Source organism: Zalophus californianus, chromosome 2 (assembly GCF_009762305.2).
Source record: "Zalophus californianus isolate mZalCal1 chromosome 2, mZalCal1.pri.v2, whole genome shotgun sequence".
NCBI classification, from domain to species: domain Eukaryota; kingdom Metazoa; phylum Chordata; class Mammalia; order Carnivora; family Otariidae; genus Zalophus; species Zalophus californianus.
The window spans coordinates 182,057,113-182,078,130 of NC_045596.1; the positions used below are offsets into that span (position 1 = coordinate 182,057,113).

At 44.7% G+C, this 21,018-nt stretch overlaps 1 protein-coding gene across 2 annotated transcripts in view; it reads right to left on the minus strand.

Annotated features, from left to right (window-relative positions):
* Window positions 1-21,018, minus strand: part of MTMR7 (myotubularin related protein 7) — a 113,408-nt gene that overhangs the window by 19,654 nt on the left and 72,736 nt on the right. For both annotated transcript variants that reach the window (XM_027600686.2, XM_027600687.2), the window contains exons 6-7: window positions 18,065-18,199; window positions 9,231-9,363 (exon numbers count right to left, since the gene is read on the minus strand). In XM_027600686.2, coding sequence (XP_027456487.1) covers window positions 9,231-9,363; window positions 18,065-18,199 — 268 coding nt within the window. The remainder of the gene's footprint in view (window positions 1-9,230; window positions 9,364-18,064; window positions 18,200-21,018) is intronic.

Here is a 21,018-nt window from a genome sequence, read left to right on the forward strand (position 1 = left end):
TCCTGTTTATTTCAAAAGGTCCAGGGAGCCTGAGGGATATCTTGGCGTCCAAACCCTGAGGCTCAGCCCGAGAACAAATGATCCTTTTCACCTTCTCTTCCCACAAGGCATGGAAAAGACAGCACGTTTAAAAATAAGACACCAGGCTTTCTAGCTAACCTGGAGATGGTCTGTGCCAGAAGCAAGAGAGGAACAGACAGCTCCCAGAAAGAGCGCCCTAAAATGTACTGCCAGTGTTTCCCTCTTCATTTAGCTCACTCAGCAAGGAGACAAGCTGCTGTATCCCCTGCCAGGCCAGCTCCTTTCTTCCCACTGAGAATGGCTCCTTGTTGAACATTTCTGTTTTCAGGAACACTAAAGCTGTGCACGTTAAGTAAAATAACCTCACCAGGTTTTCAAGCAAGGTACCCACTTCGAGGGTGTTCTCCTGCCAAATGCTGAGCGGCCAGGTAAAAGCAAACAGCTCTGCAGATGATTAATACACACGGACAGATGGGGGAACCCTTGAGACTCAAACAATCAGTGCCTGCATTTTTAAATCTAAAACTGGTGGGTTTGTTTGGATAAACTCAGGAAAAGGCAGAAATACTGATTTGTTCACTCTCGTTGCCAAACCCAAACCAATATTGACAAACCATTTTGCTGAACGAAGTTCATTTCAGCTGACATCAGAGACATATGCCACAGGGACTCATTCTTACTTCGCGGGAGTCTAATGCCCAGGTCTAACAATATTTGTTTTACGTAAAAGGGCAACCATATCCCATAAAACATGTATAGATAACACTAAAAAAGGAAAAGATAGATAATTATAGGACATAAGGAAACAAGAGGAAATAAGAAATTTACTTGGAAGAAAATAAGCCTTGGATGATCTTCTTTAAGAGAGTTCCTAACACCAATCTCATTTCGTCGTGTACGGTTGCTGGGTGGGATCAGGGAGGACGCAAAGACAGTCTCCGTCTGGATCCCATGGGATCACTCTTTCTTGTCTCCTAAGACCTAAAGTTGAAGAGTTCACGGCCCTCCCTTAATTACCAGCCTGACAGCCACCTGAGTTCTGCTGATGTTTGATTTGTCCCTTTCCCATTTTGGAGTCAGAACATCAAGCCCAATGAAATGATCTTCAAAGAACTGGTAAAAGGGTAATAATCTCCCTTCACTGAACATCCTAGCAGGTGAACCCATTGAAAGAGGACTTTATGATGGCCTGTGGCATGGAAAAGTTTGGTTAAGCCTGTTTTATGGTCTGCCTTCTACTTAGAGCCCACCATGCTGACACAGAATAAACTTCTGAGCTCTGCACAAATTGTATTCCATTTGTTAAGTGGTGTGCTCCTCCCTCCCCAGGCCAAGCAACATGGGCCCTCTTTATAGAGAACTCTACATTAACTAGAGAGCTTTGCATATTAGTTTCTCCACAGCACACCAAGATTAGTGATTATTCTTTAAAACAGTTCCAGCCTTGTGCATGAGGTGCTATTTTCTGGAATCCCTATACAGTAATTCCATGAAACCCATGTTTGTACAGCCTTGTTTTCTTTTAAAGAATTTGATGATCATAAGAATCGGTAAGGTGCAATCAAGCCTAAATTTAGTAGCAAACAGTATACACAAGTACACATGTGCATGAGTATGCGTGTGTCCAGCTACTGATAAACATGAAAGTGTGTATAAATCCATGTATACACACATGAACTCCAGTAATACTAATTACCATTGTCCTAAGGGACATCAAGCAGCAGGTTCACAAAGAATGCCCTCAGCATTTATTAGCTTTGCATGTGAATTTGTATCTAAAAACACCACTTGTGGCAAATAAATAAAAACATATATGTGCCCATTTATATTACATCTATGTATATAAGCTTGGGCCTTGGTAGTTTTCGCTCAATGAACTGACACAACCTCCCATCTACAGTAGGTTTGATTCTCCCAACTTACAGAAGAGGAACAGGTTCAGATGCTAGCGGCCCAGTAAGGACACTGTGAGAGGAATCTAGTTCCCTTGACTCCAACGTCCATATTTTTTCCACTACAAATAGAGAATGATTAAGTCACTATGCAAACTGAGCCAGGATGAACAGGAAGTTAACTGAAGGTAAAGCTTAAAGTCTAAATAGGAAACTTAAAGCAAATGGAAATAGAGAAGTCTGGACTGGGAGAAAATGCTGAGAGGCTAGGAAGTCGGGGTGGATATAAAGTATTAGCGGTAGCCACTGGAGAGAAGACCCAGGAATCATGTAAGATGAAGATGGTGGCAGCAAACAATTGAAGTGGTGAGATAAGCAGCAGGGGAGGGAGCGGGTAGGGGCTCGTCCCACGCTGAGAAAGCTGCCAGGGCCAACATTCTCACCAAATCTCAAACCTCACCATCGCTGGCAAGCAAATACCAAATTGCCAAACCCCAACTACAGCCTTATGGAAAACCAGCTCACCTTGTCACTAAAATTAGTCATGTCTACCTTTAGTTGCATGGGAGGCACTGTCTTCCACAAGCATTCCTTTTGTACATGCCATAGTTATCCAAAAACTAATGAACAAAATATAAAACAATAATTCTGAGGGTGAAATTAATCTTTGAATTACCTCAGTGAATGTCAAGGGACAGCATAATTATTTTCTTAAGACTGTATTTATTTATCCGACAGAGAGAGACACAGCGAGAGAGGGAACACAAGCAGAGGGAGCGGGAGAGGGAGAAGCAGGCTTCCCGCCGAGCAGGGGGCCCGATGCGGGGCTCGATCTCAGGACCCTGGGACCATGACCTGAGCCGAAGGCAGACGCCTAACGACTGGGCCACCCAGGCGCCCAGGACAGCATAATTAGGATGAAAATAGCCACTATTCTCATTAAATCATTTTGTTTGTCCTCTCCTTGATAATGTCGCCCAGAGATGAAGTCTTTGACTTTGACATCCAGTTAAAACATTCAACCTTACCCAGGACAGCCCTCAGTAATAAGCAAGCATCATCTTTTCTTCCTGCCCATGATTTTTGCCCTACATCAAAATCAGTACTTCATTTTGTATCAATGAATAAAGCATTTTTCTACCCAATGCCTAGCGTGTAGAAAACTCGCAATAACTATTTGACGTACAGACGAATGTCGGAGAGAACTTCGGTAGCACCGACTTATTCCATACTTACTCTAAGCAGGGATAGCTCCTGCTCCTCTACATACATTCTCTACCAGGTGGGGTATTGTTTACTCCCAATACGCAGATTGGAAAGGCGGCTTAAAGAAGTTTACTAAGGCATCATCCATGGTTACACAGTCTGTAAATAACTGAGCCAGAGGCCGGGCCACAGTCCCTATTCCCCCAAGGGGCATGCTCTTTTTTTCGTGCCTTAGTGCTTCGGATATGCTTGTCCAGATTAGCTGATACCCAGCATTCACTGGCCACATTCTACATCCTCTTACAACACCACAGAGAGCAAAGTACATGCTCTTGATCTATTTCTTTCCTCCAAGTGACCGTGAACTGATAACTAGTAAAGCCTGACAGGACAGGCCTGTTGGTCATACAAAACGCTTTCTGAAAAACCTCAGATGTGAAGCTATCTAGTTCCACTTTAATGGGAAATTAGGTTTTCTGTGTGGAAAACCATGCCTTGTTGCTAACTTTTGAAGGACAATAACCAGATTTTCCGCCAGGTCTTGTTGGCTGTCTCATTTAACGGGTTAGTAATTGAGGAAATTAATAGTGGTAAAAAGGCAAAACATAGAGAACAGAAAAAAGATGAACTTTTATAGCCTTTTATTAGCTCGTATCTGGTAGAACTTTGCCAACCGGTAGGCAATGTAATAGGAAATACTTTAAATTGAAAAACTTAAATCTGAATATCTATAAAGATATCTTCCAGGTTGAATTAGTTATCACCTCATAAAGACATGAGGTGAGCAAGAAAGTCTCCAACAAAGGGGACATTTGAACTGATAGCCACAACCGTAACTCTGAGCAGAGAGAAGTGTTTCATGGGACCCTCAGAGCTGGGTGTGTTAGGGTCTGCTCCTTTCTAGACCTTGGTGTGCCCAAGGCAACCTGGCAGGGAGACCAGAGCAGTTAGTCGGATGACCATAATACCCGCCGCCTCCCAGGACATACTCAAAATTCTCTGCTTTCAACCATCCTTTCTACACCTAATGAAGGTTCTGAATAATTGGCCTCAGAAACTTCACACAAAAGTACAGATCAGATATGATCTCTGAGGCCACCTGATTTTGCCACAAAACTTTCTCCACTGTCAATGCCTACAATTCCAGGGAATATGACAAATGTGGTTGCACTTCGCGGCCTGCTAAAAAGATTTCAATCTTTTAAACTGCATCGACTCTGGCCCCTTTCAAACAGCTCTTCACTGTAGTATTGCCCAAACTGCTGAACAGACACTGGCCTTTCTTCCTGTGCTCAGGATCCATTCCCACATGACCTGCCACTGGGCTGAGGTTTGTCTCTCTGTGAAATAATTTGCTGAGAAAATGTCCACAAGGCTTCAAAGGTGGTTTATTAAATTATTTTTGATGGACTTTTGCTGAGTGGACATTGACCGTATCCCAAGGCAAGCACTTCCGCGCCTCTGAAATTGTGCTGTCTTACTCCATGTCTCTTGAATAAAGAAATTGAGAAAAGCTACTCATAAAAAGGCCTGGGACCTCCCAAATATTTATCTTGCTGACTGAATTAATCTATAGCCCATTAACTTACTCATTTTATTCAGTACTTACTTCCAAGTGCAGCATTGCTTCCCGAGAGAAAGCATAATGCACCTTACAATGGAAAGAAAGCACTTTATAGTTTGCAAGGAATCTTTTCAATAAATCTGTAAGTGAGGGATGATACATTACTAACGTTGTTTTACAAATACAGGAAATGAGGTTTGTTCAAGTTTATTCAGAGACTATAAAGCAAGAACCCAAACCCAGGTCTTCAGACTCTCAGACCAGGGTACTTTCTACCCAACTAGCTACCTAGAGAGGCCATAAAGCCAAGTGGTGAAGAGTGTGGCATCTGGATCCATACTGATCAGGTGAAAATCTTGGTTCTATCATCTACTGTTGTGAGTTTGCATGAGTTCCTTAGCCCCTGCACCTCAATTTCCTCATCTGTACAATGAGGATTCTCTGGAAAACAGTATGGAGGTTCCTCAAGAAGTTAAAGAGCTACCCTATGACCCAGCAACTGCACTACTAGGTATTTACCCCAAAGATAGAGCTGTAGTGAAAAGAAGGGGCACCTGTACCCCAATATTCATAGCAGCAATGTCCACAAGAGCCAAACTGTGGAAGGAGCTGAGATGTCCATCAACAGGTGAATGGATAAAGAAGCTGTGATTCATATATACAATGGAATATTACTCAGCCATCAGAAAGGTTGAATATCTACCATTTGCATCGACGTGGATGGAACTGGAGGGGATTATGCTAAGTGAAATAAGTCAAGCAGAGAAAGTCAATTATTATATGGTTTCACTCATATGTGGAACATAAGGAATAGTGCAGATGACCATAGAGGAAAGGAGGGAAAAGTGAATGGGAAGAAATCAGAGAAGGAGACAAACCATGAGAGATTCTTGATGCCAGGAAACAAACTGAAGGTCGTGGAAGGGAGGGGTTGGGGATATGGGGTAACTGGGTGATAGGCATTAAGGAGGGCACGTGATCTGATGAGCACTGGGTGTTATACACAACTAATGAATCATTGAACACTACATCAAAAAACTAATGATGGCTAATGATATATTGGCTAATTGAATTAAAAAAAAAAAAGAATAGCTCAAACAAGACTGCCATGAGGACTACTTGAATAAATACACCTGAGAAAATGAAAATAGTGTCGTGTACATAGTAATTACCCCGTAGATGTTATAACACCATTCCTATGTGGGGTGGTTATCTGTGAGCCTGTCCAACACCGTACCCACAAATCAATGAGGAGTGCTCTAACATGATAGAAAGTACTAGACTCAAATCCTGCTTTGTTATGAGATCCTGGGAAGTGTGTGTTTTTAAAAACTTAAATATGTAATATAAAATATTTTTAAATGTGGGACGCCTGGGTGGTTCAGTTGGTTAAGTGTCCGGCTCTTGATATCAGCTCAGGTCTTGATCTCAGGGTCATGAGTTCAAGCCCTGTGTTGGGCTCCACACTGGGTGTGGAGCCTACTTAAGGAAACATATATTTTTTTAATGTAATATACTAGATTCCAGAACTGGAGAGTTAAGCTTTGAAAAAATAACCTGCCGGGGCGCCTGGGTGCCTCAGTCAGTTAAGCATCTGCCTTTGGCTTGGGTCATGATCCCAGGGTCCTGGGATCGAGCCCTGCATCGGGGTCCTGGCTCGGCGGGGAGCCTGCTTCTCCCTCTCCCACTCCCCCTGCTGGTGTTCCGTCTCTCGCTGTGTCTTTCTGTCAAATAAATAAAATCTTAAAAAAAAAAGAAAAAAGAACCTGCCATGTTGTGAATAGCATATATAGAGAGGTCCATATGGCAGAGACATGTGGGCTTTCTTATTGACTGTTCCAATAAAAAAAGAAAAAATAGGGCATCCCTTTATTATTTGAGGGAAAAACATTTTATGATCAAAAGGGAAAGCATTGTAGAAAACAATTACAAAACTGCTACATAACGGAAGGCATCATTACTATCTCATTGGGAGGTATGAATACTGCAACACAGTTTGCTTTAGGACTTACAAATCAAAGCTAAAATTAAGTGAGCTCTATAAAAGGACCTATACCGGATGTGAACTTGGTCCTAAATTTCAGTTTCTGATGAAATATCCTGCAGCTCTTGCTCAGAGACAGAGCCAGAATGCAAACAATTTTTTATTTTCTGTTATCCAAAATCTATTCTGACAATGTTAACAGTGGTAAAAAAAAAAGAAAAAAATCAAAGACAATAATAACCATGAATAAAAATGCACTATCCCTCTTCCTACCAAGTGACCAGCAACACAAACCTTCCAATCTCTTTGATGCCAAGGACAGCTGTTAGAAGCAGGAAAAGCCCTAGAAGGTGGGTCTGATTGCATCACTTCATCAGCTGAGCCTCCAAAAGTGGTTTATAATTGACTTGGTAAAACAGATAGTCAAACATTGGTCAAGTTCCCTGAAAGGCATCCAGAAGGTTGTCCTTGCTTGCTGCACTGACAGAGAGCTGAAAAGTGATGTCCAATTACTATGATCCCTCACGTAACAGGGACTGCCCTCCAGGACTCGGTCAGTTTGCCGTCCTTTAGAAGAAGAGAGTCAGACCACAGGTAGAAGCGCGGGAGAAATGGTTCCTAATAAGAAACCAAATAAATGCTAGCTCCAAAACTCAAGTCAGAGTGAGAGGTTATCAAAACTCCAAAGAGCTACTTTCTGCATTGAAGAAAATGTAGGTTGTCGGAAGTCAGCTTATGAAATTACTAAATGAAAAATATGAAGCATATCAACCTAAATGTTTTTTAATGATTCTGACAGTGATGCACACGTTTCATACTAATGTTAAACTATCCTTTTAACAACAGTACGAAGCTGGTCCGATTTTTTGACACCTAAAAAGCACAGCTTATAGCACAGACAGCCACACGGCCCATGATTATCTCCAGAAGTTTAAGAAGCCCAAACAATCAGGGCGCCTGGGTGGCTCAGTCTGTTAAGGGTCTGCCTTCGGCTCAGGTCATGATCTCAGGGTCCTGGGATCGAGTCCCGTGTCCGGTGTCCAGCTCCCTGCTCAGCAGGGAGTCTGTTTGTCTCTCTCCCTCTGCCTCTCCCCTTGCTCATGCTCGCTGTCTCTCTCTCTCTCTCTCAAATAAAATCTTTAAAAAAAAAAAAAAAAAAAAAGCTCAAACAATCATGCCCTGTAAGGTTCCCTTACAATGACCTGAGCCATGGCGCATTTCCTGTGAAAATAAGATGGAGATTCTCTGGGGCCGTGATTTTTTTTTTTTTTTTTTTTCTTTCAGATTTAGGATGAGATTTCTTCTAACGATTCAAATGTCCAAAGTTCAAATATTTGCAACCAGGGGCATCAAACTGTAGAGTCACAGATCCGACACAGCTGGAAGGACCCAGAGAAATTATTAGTCCAAGCTTCTCGTTTTATGGCAGGTTAACAGCCCAGTGAGGGTGGCTGCTGGGTTGCAAGTTTCACAGCCAGGGCGCTGACCCAGGGAATCCAGGAGGGAGAATGGAAATCAGGAATGTGCCCCTCAAGGCCCTCCAGCCCCACCCGCAGGTTCTCACTGCCCCCTGTCCTTCCCATGAAGCAGAGAACTGCATGCTGAGAACAAATGTGTACCCCTTTAGAAAAAAGGAATTCAGCACTTTCTTTGTCCTCCTTCATTCCACCCCGCCTTTCCTATTCAGACAGCCCACTGTCCTCGCGCTCAGCTCCACCTTTCCAGGGCCTTCACCCTGAGTGCAAGCGCAGCGTTCACAGCCTTTCCAGCACCCCAAGGTACAAAGCAAAGTGTTCTGCCTCCCCCTTTCTCTGCGGCTCCTAACAGAGCCAGAAGTGGTGGACTGTGGCAATAGATGCCTCCTTGAGCGCCTTTGTAATCACATGGAGCATAAGCAGTAAATGAGGCCGGTTTTGCTTGAAATGCACAATTTCTGCTAATCAGCTTATGGCTGGTTTGGCCACAAGAATGGCTGTTGCACATTACCTAATCCATCTTTGCCATTTCCTCCCCCATAAGCCTGTGTGTATGTGTCCTGCGGCTAAGGTGCTGGGGGCAGGGGCGGGGGGGCGGGGGGCGGGACGCCGGTAAGCACATGATTTAAGCCCACGCGCACTTGCAGCGGTTGTGGCGTTGAGAAATGGGAGGCAACGCCCTCACTTCTAATGGCCATTCGGCCACCAGGATTCATTTCATACACCTCATCTCCATACACGAACAGAGTTGGCTATTGCTTTAAATGTAGGACTGTTTTATCTAAATGGCCTTAAATGTGAGTCAAACTAATGTCATGAAGGAGACTGTGCACTTTTATCTTAGATACTAAGCCCTGGACAGTGCCTGACTTTGCTAACCAAGTGAAAAACCATTTCCCCGTGACACTTGCAAAAAATAAGAGAAAGGCTTAAATGTTTAATGCAATACGATATTCTCGTGTCGACTTATCCCACCTATATAAACAGCATCATGGTAAAAACAATTTAAAAAAAGACTATCTTATTCTGCCTGACATTACAACCTTTCACTGTATTTTTTTTAATGCTATGCATAGGAAATGGCTTACCTTCCAGCATTTTTTGCAGACTGCTCCTCATGACATGGATGTTCTCTATCCCAATAAACTGAAACTTGATATTGGAGTAGTTGTCTTCGTTCTCATAGCCTTTCCCTGCGGCACGATTTGCCATCGCATTGAGCTGCGGTGGTCAGCAAAACAGAGTCATCACCAATGATATTCAGGGCATAAAACAAACTAAACATCTCACCAACAGCAATAACAGCATTCAAAATGGTGTGTGGAAATATAACATGTCTCAAATCACTGGAACATTCTACCAAGCTATGTGATTCAGGCACTCCTGCTGAGCTTATATTCAGCAGCATAAATGTGCTGATGTGAGGAACACTTTCTTAGCTGGAAAGCATTCTACAGATAAACCCTTCCGGAGATGTCTTTCGCGGTTCCATCAGAGATGCCAAATTGAGTATGGAATTCTGTGATAGAGCCAAGTTGCCCTGACTTAACCAAACGTTATAACCTGTAGGTTGGCAGAAGAATATCAGCAGATACAGGGGGCAATCCAAAGCTCTGTGAGTTAAATTATATCTTCCAGTATTATATTGCCAATAAACACATTATCCTATAGGAATGGTGGTGTGATTTTAATCTGCCTACAAGAATCCCCCAATTAAACCTTGAGCAGGACTCACTGACTAAAATGGCAAGCACATGTAGAACTATCTCCAGGGCCATTTCTCCAGTCATTTTATTTCAATCTAGAGACCTGCTAAGAGGTCTTTTGGACCACTCTCATTACCACAATTTTGTATATGGTCGGGTTTCCCAGTACAAACTGGGTTAAAGAGAACAGACTTTGAAGAAATTTATTAAATGCAAACTTCTGCCCCTGTCCTGTGTAACTAAAACCAGGAAGGGGACAAGTCCTGCCTTAGCTGGGAAATACATTTCTGGAATGGATGTATTACTGCTAAAATTCCACCCTTGCTGTTTGGCTAAGTGGGTGGGCACAACATAGGAAACACTAGCCACTGATCACGTTCCACTTCTGTCCACAAAAGGCAGGTGGGTTCTCCCAGACAGAGAACTGACACCAGGAACTCACCGCCAGAAAAAATATATCGATTTCACAAATTAACAAATACTTCTCAAAAAGCCAAGTTTAAAAAAATGAAGCTAAAAACTAAGCTAAGTTAAAAACAAAAATATTCTTTGGCCCAGATCTTTACTTCACACAATTAAAACTACCAGCACATAAAGATAGATATCCATTAAAACTTTATAATAGTAAAAACCTGACAACCTATGAGTATCTCAATAGGGCAATGGGTAGATAAATTATGGTATATCCACACCCTGAACTTCTACAGAGACAAAAAGACATAGATTTTGGAGAGAGAGAGACAGACACAGAGACAGAGACAGACAGACTGATTTGGAATTGGCCCATGACATGGTTAAGTGAAAAGAGTAACCTAAAGAATAATATTCATACAATAATCTCATTTCTTGTAAAACAAAGTACAGATACGTATTTATGTTTATACATGTTTGAATAAGCAGATTAAAACGTATGAACGAGACCAACCTGGCAGCAGTTAGAGCAGAAACACAGAGGTGACAAGTGCCAGGGGACACTATCAATACTGCTTTAGATGCCTCTGTATTCTTTGTTACCAAGATATGTTAGGTTTGTAATTTAACTAATAGACATAACACATATTAGAAGTGAAAAATGAAGCAGCAGAGGGCAAGCTGGTGCCGCTCTGAGCTGATGGGCTGGTGGACACCTCCCTCCTCCACAGCTGTCCTGCTCACAATTTAGCGCCTATGACATCAGCTGGGGCCCATCACCCCAAGACACTTCTCAGTGATTGTCACCTTTCTCCTGGGCATGCTATGAGAATAAATGGTTTGGCCTGCCTCAAGAAAAAAAAATACAAAAATTATGCTATTTTGAAGACAACTCCTGTTTATGCTTTAAAATTTTAAATATTTTAAGGGGAAATTTTTCTCTAAAATTACCTACAGGCATTATTCTTTTGAAATGTACTGTTATATCACTCCTTTGTATGATTATTTTCCAAAGCTGCTGCCCTATCCTTTACAAGCTTTAAAAAATAAAACAATTAATAGGATACTTGCAAGAATCCCGATGCTACATGAGCCTTATATTTCTTCCGTATCTTAAATAATTTAAGCCTATCCACCACATACTTCAGAGATACTCTTTTTATTTTTTATTTTTTATTTTTTTTAAAGATTTTATTTATTTATTTGACAGAGAGAGACACAGCGAGAGAGGGAACACAAGCAGGGGGAGTGGGAGAGGGAGAAGCAGGCTCCCCGCCGAGCAGGGAGCCCGATGCGGGGCTCGATCCCAGGACCCTGGGATCATGACCTGAGCCGAAGGCAGACGCTTAAGCGACTGAGCCACCCAGGTGCCCCTGGAGATACTCTTTTTAAATAGTGTAATAAATAAAACCCCAAATACCACTAGTATTATCATTTGAATGTATAATTAGAACTCTGTGTTCACATTTTTACATAGTTGAGTACCTGTGACCTGGGATAATTTGTTGATAGTCTTTCAAAGCAAAGGAGCAACACAAGATGGCTTCTTGAAAGTCAATGGTACTTCTCATAATGAACAGAAGATGGCAATATTTAATCTATCATCCAAAGTGTACTTTGTCAAGGTTTCCACAGATTTCACCAGAGACCTATCAGGATAACGTGTAGCAAATGCTGAACTCTCAAAGCAGGAAGTATGGTTTTATGAGTAATAAAAATTCAAGAAGCTATCCTGGACCTATTTTATGAATCTCCAGATAAGAGTGTGCCTTGTATACACCAAACAGTATTAAAGTCTAATTTGTCCCCCGCGCCTTTGGCTGAGAACTCCATCTCACGAGTGAAGGGAAAGCTATTCATCTCAACTCCAAAAAATTCTCGAAGAAATAAAACATTGGAGGTAACTGCATTCCAGCCTCACTTTATGCATAAGGAATACAACAGAGAAATAACAAGTAGAGCTGGAAAAAAAATACCCTGTTTTCTCACCCAAGATCACGCCACTATTTGATAATCATCTCAGCATCTTTGGGGGCAGAAAATCTTATCAGTGAAATAAAAAGAACCCGCTCATTTCTCCACAAACTTTTTTTTTTTTTTTTTAATTTGAGAGAGAGTGGGAGAAAGCGCAAACGGGGGAAGGGGCAGAGGGAGAAGCAGACTCCCTGCCGAGCAGGGAGCCCAACATGGGGCTCCATCCCAGGACCCTGAGACCATGACCCGAGCCGAAGGCAGATGCTTAATTGACTGAGCCCAGGTGCCCTCTCCACAAACTCCTAATGAACACTTACTGTGTGTCAGATGCTGAACAGAATAAAAAGATGAATAAGAAGCTGTCCCAGCCACCATAAGCTTTTGAGTGTGTCGGGGGAAGCACACAGCACCAAATAATAACGGACTCGACCCGCCAGGACTGGGCGGGAGAAGCCCCATGTGGCCTAGGGGATCGGGGGTCACGTCTCATGAAAGCAAGAAGCCTTGAGATGGACTTCAATCGTCTGGGAAGTGGAGACAAAGGGGAGGGCATTCCAGAAGAGGTGGGACACAAAATCAAGGGGCAGATGGGTATCAGTGAGCCGACCAGTGCCAGTGGAGTCAATTGCTCATGGATGGTCGCAGGAGCTAGAGAGGAGGCTAAAAATTATTTTGAGTCCTCCTCTACAGAGAGGCCCGATTCAGAAGGTTAGACTTTACCCGTGATGGTGGAGAGCACCTGAAGGATTCTGACCAGGTTTATTTGAAAATTTTAGGATGTAGGTTGACGGCAGAGAAGATCCTCTGGGCTGGAGGGGAGGACATAGGCTCCATGGGGAGCCTGCAGGCCTGGTTTGTGGTCATATCCCTCCAACTGGCACACAGTAGGACTCAGTGAAGATTTACTGACCGGCTGACCAGCCAAACAAAGGACTGAATATTGGAGTGAGGTGGAAAGGTGAACAGGCCAAGAATGTTAAGAAACAGAATCAGATTCTTCCTGTGACCCTCAATCAATCAGTCAGACACACCAAAACCATGAGAACTTAGCCAACGATAACCTTGGCATCAGCCTCGTCACTCCGAAGACTACAACTATCTTAACCCTGCAGTCTCAATTTCAGCAGAGTACATTCTGTACCTGAATAGTGACAGGAGCTGATCTGACAGGGTTGGGAAATGAGAACAAAAGTTATCTTGGCAGGAGGAGGACTGGGCCACAGCCTAGCAGCAAGCGTCCCATGACGCTCCTTTCCCTCCCTCCATCTCTAACTGGTGAATTGAAGAACCTGAACTTGTGACATAAACATGAAAAGATGAGAAGGCTTGCTTTCTTGCAACTACTGCATACAACCCTGCTAGGGAACTCTTCCTTTCCTACCCCGAAGGACATCTTAGGCAGAATGAATAGCTTTTGGATTACACCCAGAGAGAAAAATCACCATCCAGCTCCATTTAAAATTCCAATTCCATATATGATGCAAAATTATCTCTTTCCCTCATTACAGGCTATCAGGACAGGTGAGGGGTCTGCTCTCCTACTCCCTTCCCGTTCCTCTTTCTTCTAGGCGCTATCTGCCTTGGGCGGGGAGGGGGTGTGGAGGGGGTACAGAGGAGGGATAAGTGGTAAACATCTTTTTATAAAGCTGGCAAGACCACAATTCTCTCTCCTTTGACGTTGCTGCTTTTCTGGTCACACTTACTGGCCCTCACCGCCCTCTCGGTGAAAAGGGTCCAAATGCTGCATCTCCCAGGGCACGTATGTGGGCTTTTGTAGATACGGGGTACACAGGTCAGTGACACGGGAGATCCCCCTGGCTCGAGCCTCTTCCAAGTCCCCTCAACTTCACTCCCTAGCAGACACCCTGCATTCACACGCAGCTGGGGACCGCCAGGGGACGAGCCGTCTTTGGAGGGACACTAGCAAGATGGCTCCTATGCACTTCCTTCCTCAGTGTGCACTTGACCCACGGGAAATCCCTCCACCCCTGCACTACCAGACAGGAGTGCAAACTGCCCCCTGCCTCTGAACGCTACTGTTCTCCAGCTCCCTTTCCCCCGGCTCGCCGCCACGGTGGCCATCAGCAAGGATGGGACACATCCCACAAAAAGAGGAGGTCCTAGATTCTCCTCTTTCAGGCACCCCAATCTTTACAACGGATTCTCTCAGACCACCCCCCCCCCAGGATTTGGTGAGTAGAAACCACCTAATTACTGATCCCAGAGAAACAAAAAGTATCCAACATCCTGTAATGCAACTAAAAACCTGCTTACGGGGTGCGATTAGAAGCCATAACCATAAAGCTGTCTTTGGAGAAGGAGCAACGACAAGAGGCTGAGCATGAGTGGAGGCAGGTGCTTACCTACCCTCCCCCCTTCTCAGCACTGCTCAGGGCTCCCTCCCAAGGTGCTGGCAGCAGAGCCTAGCTCAGAGCCCTCGTGGCTCCTCTGACCCTGGCCTGATTCCAGATGAGCTTCTGGTTGGTTCTTCAGCTCCGTGTCTCTAGGTTCACAAGGTGTGTGCTCAGAGGTGCCAACCCTCCTGAGGCTGATGTGCACACAAGGCTCCCCTGGAGACTGCTATGAACAGCATCACGTCGAGTGGAAGGAGCACAGGCTTTGGCCACAGGTGAGCCTGGACTGGCACGTGGGCTCTGTCCTGAACTCTGCAAACTTGGGCAGATTACTTAACCTCTCGAAATCTACATCCCCTCATTTTCAGGATGATTGTAAGAATTAAACGAACATTATTACAAGCTCAGCAAAGTCCGAGACTAAAGTAACAAGTCATCGACAAGGCTGAGAGAAAATTAGTTCCTCTCATTTTACAATTCAACATCTAGTGCATCGATATTGTTTCCTATCTTCTTAAGGCACCAAATCCCAGCACTAATATACGACCCCAAGGGTATAGTTGTTTTTGAGCAGATATTCAATACATGCTGAGGACCTCACTGCCTCTGCCTCCCAAGATTGTAATGTCAACAAGGAATTCAGAAGGCCTTCATCTCAACAGGCAGCATGTAGGGTGAGCCTTGCTCCCAGGGCAGGAATGATCCAGATGCCCCCGATCCTGAGAGCAAACCCAGGGCAGGCGCCCCATTTCCTACTCCCACTACCTATAGCAAGCTTGGGCTCCGTCTCCTGGCTACCAAGGAAGCCTAACACTCGGCAACCAAAACTCAACAGCCTTGTTCTTGAACAAACAGATCTAAGCAGACAGTTTAGAACTCACGTGAAGTATGTGGATGCGTGAGCAAATACAAGAATGGGGCCCTCGAATGAGACACCAGTTTTCTTTAATGGATCAGCATCAAACTTCTTATCGCCTCAAGTAAACACGCTTTGTGCTAAATATACCCTTCAAATCAAATCCTCTGGATTAATTCATTTTAAATCCGGAATCCACCTGGCTCAACAACTGCTACACGTCCCAGAAGGTTTACGCATAGTAAACACAGTACGCACTTGCATCACTGGCCCTGGAACGAGTAGGTGAATCTGTCTGGCTTTTCTTTGAATCTGGGAACAGGACAGGAGAAGGGCACCCCAATTCAGGAAAGCCCCTGCCCTTCCTTTTTTACCTCAGGCTCAGTACATGTGCCTAAGACGCAGGCGTTCTTTAATTCACCTCTGGTCACGAGGAAATGCCAAACAGTTGCACTTTACTTACATGGAAGGTACAACAGAGGACAGGAAAGAGTCAAGGTGAGCAGGTAGGGGTGATGGTGCGGCGGGCCAGAGAGAGAAGCACACATGCAAAGAGAACAGGAAAGTCAGAGGGCTGCTGGTATCGTTCAGGTGAAAATCTACCAGCAGACCAGCTTTGTTTTGTTTTCAGAGTACCTGAAAGGAAGAGAATCCCCTATGTATCGTCTGCTGGAACGGAATCTGGCTGTAACATGGGTTTTATCGTTGATCTCCGGGGCGGACCTGCGGATCCGGTATCTGAGAGAGGCGCCTCGGCCGCCGCCCCGCCCACCGGTACCCCACAGCTGCCCTTCGGTCAGGAGCTCGGGACTGTGGGAGTTCGCGGGGATGACCAGGGCGCTGATCTCACTTACAACCAGCAAAACACCAAGTTAAGGGAACCAGGCCATGAATCACAGCATTTGATGACGTGAGGCTCAGAGAAGCATTGAAAACTGCCAGGGTCTGAGTGCCTACATAATGGCTAATACCCAATTCTCAATTTTCATATGGCCCATGAGTATAGACTATGTCTATAGTTACCTAGTCTTCACATCAGGGTATACTTTTAAGCGACTGGGGCTGTCAGTCATACTTCCTACGTCCTGTTATAACGCTTCTTGTGTCCTTATGCTCTTTTTAAAAAATAGCTTCGTTGGAGGGGCGCCTGGGTGGCTCAGGCATTAAGCATCTGCCTTTGGCTCAGGTCATGATCGCAGGGTCCCGGGATCGAGCCCCGCATCGAGCTCCCTGCTCAGCAAGGAGCCTGCTTCTCCCTCTCCCACTCCTGCTGCTTGTGTTCCCTCTCTCGCTGTGTCTCTCTGTCAAATAAATAAATAAAATCTTAAAAAAAAAAAATAGCTTCATGGGCATATAACTTACAGGCCATACAATTCATCCACAGTGGTGTTTGGTATATTTACAGAGTTGTGTAACCATCACCACAATCTATTTCTAGAACATTTTAATCACCCCAAAATGAAACCCTCCACCCATTAGCTGTCACCCCCACTTCCTCCAATCCTCTTAACCCGAGGCAACCACCAGCCTACCTTCTGTCTGTATGGATCTGTCTGTTCTGGACATTTCACATAAATGGAATCATACAATGCATGGGCCTCTGTGACTGAGAGATACCCTGCAAGATGGACTTGGCTTACCCCTTGACAACTACACCCATTATTTCCTGTTGACTGTTTTATTAAATTATAAAATCAGTATATGAATACATGCATAATTAAAATAATATTTTTGGGTGCCTGAGTGGCATAGTTGTTAAGCATCTGCCTTCGGCTCAGGTCATGGTCCCAGGGTCCTGGATCGAGCCCCGCATCGGGCTCCCTGCTCGGCGGGAAGCCTGCTTCTCCCTCTCCTGCTCCCCCTGCTTGTGTTCCCTCTCTGTCAAATAAATAAAAATCTTAAAGAAAAAAAAATATTTCAAACAAGAGACATGTAGAAAGTTCTCTACCTCTCGAAATCCTCCCTTCTCCGTGGAATTTTAACAGGTTGGCGTTTATCCTTCCAGATCTTTTCTTATTTTAACAGAAATTTGTATATGCCTGTAGTTTTATTTGACATAAACACAACAGTATGCATATTATTTTGTGATTATTTTTCTACTTGACATCGTATATTGTAAATCTTCCCGAGTCACAGATCCAGATTGCTACAAGTTGAATTTGAAATAGTATAGCTGAACACCTCACAAAACATGAACTGTGGGAGCTCCGCAGTAATTTATTGTTAGAGCAGAAAAGGTCAATTTTAGAAACAAGCCAAAAAAATACATAAATAATAATTTGGTGTATTTAGGAGAGCAAGCTCCAAAATTAAACCACACTCATTGGTTGTGTGCACCATGTACCCGGCACGATGCTAGGAGCAGGGGAACTCTCGAAAGGCTCTGACGCGATGAGGAGCGTAGGACACCCCCCGAAACAACTCACAGGTGCAAACACACTCACCCGCGGAGAAACACTCAGCCGAGCAGGGCGGCCCCATCCTGACTTTACAAAGAGGAACAGCCCCTTTGCCGACGAGGCACCCGGAGCGGGGACCACAGTCCGTTTGTTTACCTTTGCCTCGTCTCCAGGTTCACGATTCAGGGCTGTGAAGACATGCACGGGAACGGCAACACTTACTTTGGGCCGGGTGTCCACGACGTAAATGAAGTCACTTCCCGGATTGGCTTTCCTGATGGCCTGGAGCATCTGCTCGTCCTCGAGGCACCGGGCGCTGAAGCCGGACAGGGGCTGGCTGCTTCGGCAGATGGAGGCCTGCGGGACATGGCAGCGTCAGCTCCCACTGATACCTCGAGACCACGGCCCCAGCAACGAGCCCCAAGCCGGCTTGTAGAAGCATCTTCATGCCTTCCAAACATCAAGCTTGGTTTCTTTTTAATTCAGGCCAGAGAAACCACTACCAGGGCAAGCAGTGCCAAGTTTCTCTGCGTAAGAAATTAGGAGTGAATATGGATGTTCAGATAGGATCTAAATTATGAAATATAAAGCCATTTACGTAGCCTACTTTCCCTTTCACCGGTATTATTTCATTTTCCTGCTGGAGGTAGAAATATAAAGTAAATAACTATTCTCCTAAAACGTACAGGATACTGCTAATAGCAAGACTCGTAAAAAATAAATAAGTAAGTTATTGTGTTGTGCTTTCCATCAGTTTTTACCAGCTCGTTTGGAAACATCCCAAATACTAAAAACCAATTCTAATCCTAAATGTCCGGGAAGTTTCTGTTGTGACGAAAGACCTTTGCCACCCAAGAGAGCAGGCACACCCCCAGGCTGCCCCTGGTGAGCTAGGAGCAGGGCTTTCCTCTGGAATCAGTCTGCGTTCTATTCTGCCATTTCTCTAGGCTGCGATTCTGACAGATGACATGTACAATAGCGTAAACCTTTCCCTGAGGTATTAGGAGGGGAGTATGGATACATCCTAGCAGCTATAAAACTGAGACTTTTGAGGCAGAGTGCTTTTTAGGGACTTAGATTTTATTTTAACACTTAAAGGAATGACTCTTGCCAAGAATCCACACTGAGGCTGTGAGTCCCCTGGATGAGAATATGGAGGGAGCGGGGCTCGGTGAGGAAGAGAGGCCTCTTGCTGCAGGCGGGCAGGTGAAGCAGGGCAAACTCACTGAAAATGGTGGTGGCAGAGCCTGCTCAGGGTGCCCGCCCTGCAGGACTCTGTGCAGGAAGGGATAGCCCAGCTCTGAGTCCAAGCACAGCTTAACTGTCCCTGAAATTCAACCCAGGACAACTTAGCTAGGGTTTGGGTTTCCCCGGAAAAAAAAAGGAAGCGTTGGTGCTCCTCACTGGAAAAGGTGGAAATGTTTCTCAGTAACTATACCATCCTTCAGCTGAGGACATGCAGGCAAGCCCGAGAACCGCAGAATAGCTCAACGCATAACTGGGCCACTGCCAGAGCATTCCAGAACCACCCCGTAACAGCGAGGGAGGGCAATCACTGAGGTCGGTCAAGAACTCTGGGGCGCCTGGGTGGCTCAGCGGGTTGAAGGTCCGACACTTGGCTTCAGCTCAGGGTTGTGGGATCGAGCCCCGTGTCAGGCTCCGCGCTCAGTGAGGAGTCTGCTTGATATTCTCTTCTCTGCCCCTCCCCGCTCACTCACATTCTCTCTCAAATAAATAAATAAATAAATAAATCTTAAAAAGAAAAAAGAGAAAAAGAACTCTGGGTCCTGCAGCTGGGTTCAGAATCCAGGAGGGAAATACATGGCAGAGTGGTAGGAAAAGCAAAGGGGCAGCAGAGCTGCTCCAGAGTTGTAGGATTCTTGAGTTATTGGCAGAAGTGCAACTGTAGCCTGGAGGAGAAAGGGACTGGGGGCCCGAACTCAGATGAGGACAGCCAGCAAGAGGGAGGTCCTAGAAGAGAAAGGCAAGCAGGGCAGGGACCAAAGGCGGGCTGGGAACGAAAGGCAAGCAGCTTCAATGGATAGAAAGCAAATCGCCCCAGAGGGCTTTCCTAATGCTTCCCCTGTGGGTCCTATTGAGAGAATATTACCCTTGCCTGGCAGCCTTTCTCACGGATGTCGGTCACCTGAGCGCAGAGGGAAAACTCTTCAATGGTAAACTGTCACGGGAGCTCCTCATCTACAACATTACTACTAGTAATTAAAATACCCAACATTTTTTGAATGCTTATTATGTGGCGAGCACTACTATAAAAACTTTGTTTTTTTTTTTATTTTTTTTTTGATGTAATGTTCCATGATTCATTGTGCATAACACCCAGTGGTCCATTCAATACATGCCCTCCTTAACACCCATCACCGGGCTAACCCATACCCCCACCCCCTCCCCTCTAGAACCCTCAGTTTGTTTCTCAGAGTTCATAGTCTCTCATGGTTCGTCTCCCCCTCCGATAACCCCCCCCTTCATTTTTCCCTTCCTACTATCTTTTTTTTTAACATATAAGGTATTATTTGTTTCAGAGATAGAGGTCTGTGTTTCATCAGTCTTACACAATTCACAGTGCTCGCCATAGCACATACCCTCCCCAATGTCTATCACCCAGCCACCCCATCCCTCCCACCCCCCACCACTCCAGCAACCCTCAGTTTGTTTCCTGAGATTAAGAATTCCTCATATCAGTGAGGTCATATGATGCATGTCTTTCTCTGATTGACTTATTTCACTCAGCATAACACCCTCCAGTTCCATCCACGTCATTGCAAATGGCAAGATTTCATTTTTTTGATGGCTGCATAATATTCAATTGTGTGTGTGTGTGTGTGTGTATGTGTGTGTGTGTATCTCACACCTTCTTTATCCATTCATCTGTTGATGGACATCTTGGCTCTTTCCATAGTTTGGCTATTGTGGACATTGCTGCTATAAACATCGGGGTGCACATACCCCTTCAGATCCCTACATTTGTATCTTTGGGGTAAATACCCAGTAGTGCAATTGCTGGCTCGTACGATAGCTCTATTTTCAACTTTTTGAGGAACCTCCATACTGTTTTCCAGAGTGGCTGCACCAGCTTGCATTCCCACCAACAGTGTAGGAGGGTGCCCCTTTCTCCGCATCCCTGCCAACATCTTTCGTTTTCTGACTTGTTAATTTTA